This window comes from Limulus polyphemus, unplaced genomic scaffold (genome assembly GCF_000517525.1).
Source record: "Limulus polyphemus unplaced genomic scaffold, Limulus_polyphemus-2.1.2 Scaffold28, whole genome shotgun sequence".
Lineage (NCBI taxonomy): Eukaryota > Metazoa > Arthropoda > Merostomata > Xiphosura > Limulidae > Limulus > Limulus polyphemus.
This window is the reverse complement of record NW_013665638.1, coordinates 1,061,181-1,066,305: the sequence shown is the minus strand read 5'-3', so window position 1 is coordinate 1,066,305 and position 5,125 is coordinate 1,061,181. Positions and strand designations below refer to the sequence as shown.

Below are 5,125 nucleotides of genomic sequence, written 5' to 3'. Positions count from 1 at the left end.
GAACGTCTCACGTGCTCAACAATATTCTCTCTCCGCAGTTCAATTACACATTGTCCCGTCACGTTGTGACCATCTTATATATACAAGACTAACACATATCTAGTAAACGCTAGAGCATTCGTGAAGGAACAGGATATTTCTAGAAGTCAATGACGTGTTACCAGCGTCACGTGACCTGCGTTCTCGTAACACTATATAACGACTGATATGAATTTTAGTTAGGAATACTGATTGAGGCATATTCAAATTATTATAATTTGCCTGACCCTTTTGAACTTTTTAGACTGGATTACTGCGAAAGATTCCCTTAAGAGTAATTGTATGTAACTGATGTACTAGAGCGTATTCTTGGTTATCCGTTTAGAAATTTGGAGTATTTTGTGGAGCACATTTCTTTGATTGTTTTACGACAACAATTCAAGTAAAAGAAAAATATCTTCTTTTTTTTCCATTGCTTGATATTTCATCTTACTGACGACAATAGCTCCAGATACTTGTTGATTATTTTACTGGAGCTATTGTATGTTGTTTCTTATTTATCAGATTTGTAAATCTGTTGATGAATATTAAAGTAGAATGTTTGCCTTGTATATGTTAAGAAAGAAATGAATATCCGGAAAAATTATGGGTTGGAGTTTTGTAAAAACAAAACAAAACAGGGGGCCACCGTACTTCCTTCAACGAGCTTTGTTCACCAAACTCCCCTTCATCATAAAAAAAACAAAAAACAATCGCACATTGAGAAGATTAAAACAAATTTCAAGTATACTCTCAAAAAATAAATAAGAATGGTGAGAATTTAGATTAAAAATGACTCATAATGAGAGTCACACAGAGTATGGCAACTGTCTTTTATATATGTATATTAGATTTTAATCAGCGGAAAAAAAAAGAGTAGTATCGCGCCAAAACTCAAGACTTTTATAGAGATTTATGAAAATCATACCAAACTCTTATTTATATTGTTATATTTTATTTGTTATTTTATTCCCCACATTATGACTATATCAAAATGTTTACATTTCATATCTAGTGTTAAGAAGCGTTTAAAAATAAATTCGAAAATGTTATCAACATTTTAGTTATTTATGCATAGTATAACTTTTTCAAAAGTTCTTAGCAAGGCCATGCATGCAGCCCCAGTTATCCGGGGTAATAATAACAAACTGTAGGCAGTAGGAGTCCAAGGACTCACTAACATAATCTTATCACCCAAATTTGACCCATAACGTCCCAGCAGAAACTGTTAAAATACATACGTTTTATCTATTTCATGAAGTTGTCTTACACAAGTGGCTCTGCCGAAAGAGGCAGATTTCACAAATCCATCGCTATTTCACGAGTATCAGAACGTATTTTTCTAATTACGTCATATAACCTAAAAATTACGGTTTAAACCCCGAAAGAAGATGAAGCACCCAAAAACAACAGGCTTAAGGTTTATGATAAAAATTTTGTTACAAAGTTTAAGCCTAAAAATTAATTGCAAGTACCATCTGTTACGACAGCGGGGGTCACGTGACGCTAGTAGCACGTCATATTCTCGAAGGTTCATGAAGCCTCGAGCGAGCGTATACTAGATTTTCGGTATTCTTGTATATATAAGACGGCCAAGAAGTGACGGCAACAATGGAATGTAATTGAACTGCAGACAGAGATAGAGACAAACAGTTGAGTCGAGCACGTGAGTCGTTCTTTGTGAATTATAGCGTTTGTTATAGCGTGACTGTGGAAATTAAGTGTATTGCAAAGTTGTATTCAGAAAGAATAAACCAGTTTTATTTAAAAAAGGACTTGTATCGCTAAAGTTTCTTCGGAAGAATTTTTACGGAAAAATAACTAACGACCAGAGACGTAACACATCCTTAGTTAAGACTAATGGCAGTACGTGTGGGAGAGAGAAAGAAAAAAAATGTTTTATCCAAAAAAAAGTAATAATAAAACTCAAATTTCACGAAAACCTAATAAAAACCTAGGAATTATAGTCACTAACCTCTAAGTTACGTGTTTTTAAAGTTCGCCAAGAACTTCGAAATGTCTATGTCAAGCTAATAAACAAAAACGTAAAACGATATAAAAAAGTGGAATTAAGATAACCCTCATAAACGTTCGAAGTATTATTGGCAACAATATCAGGTCTTAGTTTTGTTGCTAAGCGACACAGACGAACAGAGCGTTACTAAAAGGCAATAGGCTTTTATATCCATTATATACAAAGTACAGTCGAAATGTTCATGTTTTTTGTTCCTCATAATCCTCTGGCTCTTACGAAGTTACTGAACTATGAAAAGTATTACTTCATCAACAGTTAAAGTATTTTGGGGTGTGTGTGTGTGTGTGTGCAAGTTGAACTCTATTTTTACAATATTTTGCTGAAATGGCACCACCCTGCGTAATTATTTTAAATGTACATAATTGTTCATTTTCATTATTAAACAATTATTTTTTTGCATTTTTACAAATATAACCAATGACACCGATATCAAACAGAACGATGCTAGATTAAAATTGTGCTGTTCATGATAAGCATTGCATGATATACTCTGGTGTATCATAATTAGAACAAATATTATTCTACGTTCTTATCTTATACGATATAAACTTCGTAAGTATACAGTTTGAGTTCTTCATTTGTCATTTGTTATAAAGTCCTCAAGCATAATATAGTTGTAATAAAAGAGTAACAAAATATATTGTGTATGATTTTTTATTGTATTGTCCTTAAGCAACTTTTTATTTAAAAGATTTGGGAAACGCCTCTCACACATTGGCTTCATAGATGTTACTGATATTAATTATCCTACCGTTCTACGTAGGTGTTACTGATATTAATTATCCTACCATGCTACGTAGGTGTTACTGATATTAATCATCCTACCATGCTACGTAGATGTTACTGATATTAATTATCCGGATAATTAATATCAGCAACATCTACATAGCATGGTATACCATGCTACATAGATGTTACTGATATTAATTATCCTACCGTTTAAACATAATACATCGCTAATATAGGTTTCACAATACATATATATAACATATGCTTCGCCACACTTTTCATGCTAATCCTGTTTTTATATTTGTTACCTACTGATATAACTACTGAAACAAAAAACAATGTGAGTTATGTTAGTTCACTACCTATTTCCGAAATTAGCTAATACGAACACATGTTTACAGTTAAACTTAGAACACATTGCTAGTGTAGTGTATTCCACATATGCTACTACCTGTTTTTTCGTTTCTCCGTATGTTGGATTGGGGAGTTTATTTCGTGATGTATAAAAAATTCAGGTGGAAACCGCAAATCACATGTTGTCTCGTATCCTGTCTTATTCCAGTTCGTAAGTCGCTGCTAAAAGCAATCGTAACGCGGTAGTGCCACGCAGGGAAAGTTATTCTGCATGAAGCTCTCTTTTAGGTACGTTGTAATGAATACGAGGGAAATGAAATTAAGGAAATTAAAGAAAAAAATCCTGCTTGTCTTTAGTATCGTTGCAGTCTTTCTAATGATTATTAAGTTTAGAGCGAATGATAAAACGGACAAATATTTGGTTAAATTGCAGACTGAGAATGATCCAGGTAGCGTAGTGAAAGAGTCACAGAATTATATCATGCAAATGAACTTGGAAAACGCTAAAGATAAAGATAAAGAATTTATTTCTCGCTGGGATTTCTTACATGACGGTAATAACTTTCAAAACGAAAGTGGTGATCCAACCGACTTCTGGCGTATGGTAATTCCGGAAATCTATATTTATTCTGCTTTTTGGGATGACCGGCCATCGAACTCTGGAACAGGGCCTCTAATCCGTATCTTTGGGAAGGTAGGTCTTCACTTTCAAAACTTCGATAATGTTCACTGTGTTTTGCAATTTGGGGAATCAAGTGCTACAAGAATTCTTACTCGGCCTTTGCAAGGTCGGTACAGGTTTTCTGCAAAATGCTATGACGGCGGAAGTATTGAGTTTCGCTGCCTCGTGCCACCCGACCAACAGCCAACTGCCGTTTCCATTATATCAAAGGAGATGTCGAAGCCATTACATTGGATAAAAGTTCACTATCCAAAGAAGACGAACCTAACAAATAAAATTGTTGTGTGTACAACTCCGATGTATGGTGATTTTGACGACTATATGCAAATTATAGAAATAGTCGCTTACTACACTACTGTTGGTGTCAGCCATTTTGTTTTTTACAACGCTGGTTGTTCTGAAAAAGTGATAACAATACTCAAACAATTAAAGCAGGCGGGTGTTTCGTTGGATGTCCTGCCTTTCGCCAAACACGGGGAAACAGACAACCGTAAATGGAACGAGCGTGCCCAAGTTATATCTATCCAAGACTGTATGTACAGAAATATGTTTCAGTATGAGTATGGTCTATACATTGATCTCGATGAGTTTGTTTTTCCCGTGCAGCATGAAACATTACAGGGCCTCCTGAAGAGCGAAGAGCGGAAAATTCCAGGAGACTGCTGTGGGGAATATCTTTTCAGACACGTTCTTTACTGTCTCGATTACCCATCATTTCCTGTCCAAAACGTCTCTTTTCAGTTCAACACCCTGCTTAAAACAATGAAAACAAATAATACAGAGGGTTACGACAGGTCTCGCTATATTACTAAAATTGCCGAGCTGGAACATCATGGCTGCGTGCATCGTGTTGCGCACTTGTTGCCAAGGTCAAGGCGATACTTAGTGCCAGACCAGGTTGGCTTTAGCCACCATTACCGTCGTGGTGTTAAGTACGACAAGAGAATCGATTGCGGAAACTTTATAAACCAAAGGAATAGCAACATCACCGTTTACGATCCAAGTCTTCCATTGAAATTTGGAAATAAAATGATTGAACTTGTAAAACAGTGGGGAATACTTTCATAATTCTACATTTTACGCAGATTTTTTTTTTTTTTTGGAATTCCGGAATGACAGTTATTTCATTTTGAGATTTGACAGTGCAAATTAACTGTCGTTTCAATTATTGCTTGATAGAAAGTTCGATTACTACCTGATGTTTTTTGTGTTTTTTTTTTTTTTTTTAGTATAGTAAATAATTTTAGATCTGTAAAAAAGTAAAAAAAACTACTGTAGATTATTTATTCTTACATTCTACAACTAAA

General features: G+C 34.7%; 1 protein-coding gene across 1 annotated transcript; it reads left to right on the top strand.

Moving 5' to 3' along the window:
* Positions 1-3,512: 3,512 nt before the first annotated feature.
* Positions 3,513-4,886, top strand: LOC106459496. Its single transcript, XM_013919123.1, has one exon. It carries the CDS (start codon positions 3,513-3,515, stop codon positions 4,884-4,886), a length of 1,374 nt encoding a protein of 457 aa, XP_013774577.1.
* Positions 4,887-5,125: the final 239 nt, after the last annotated feature.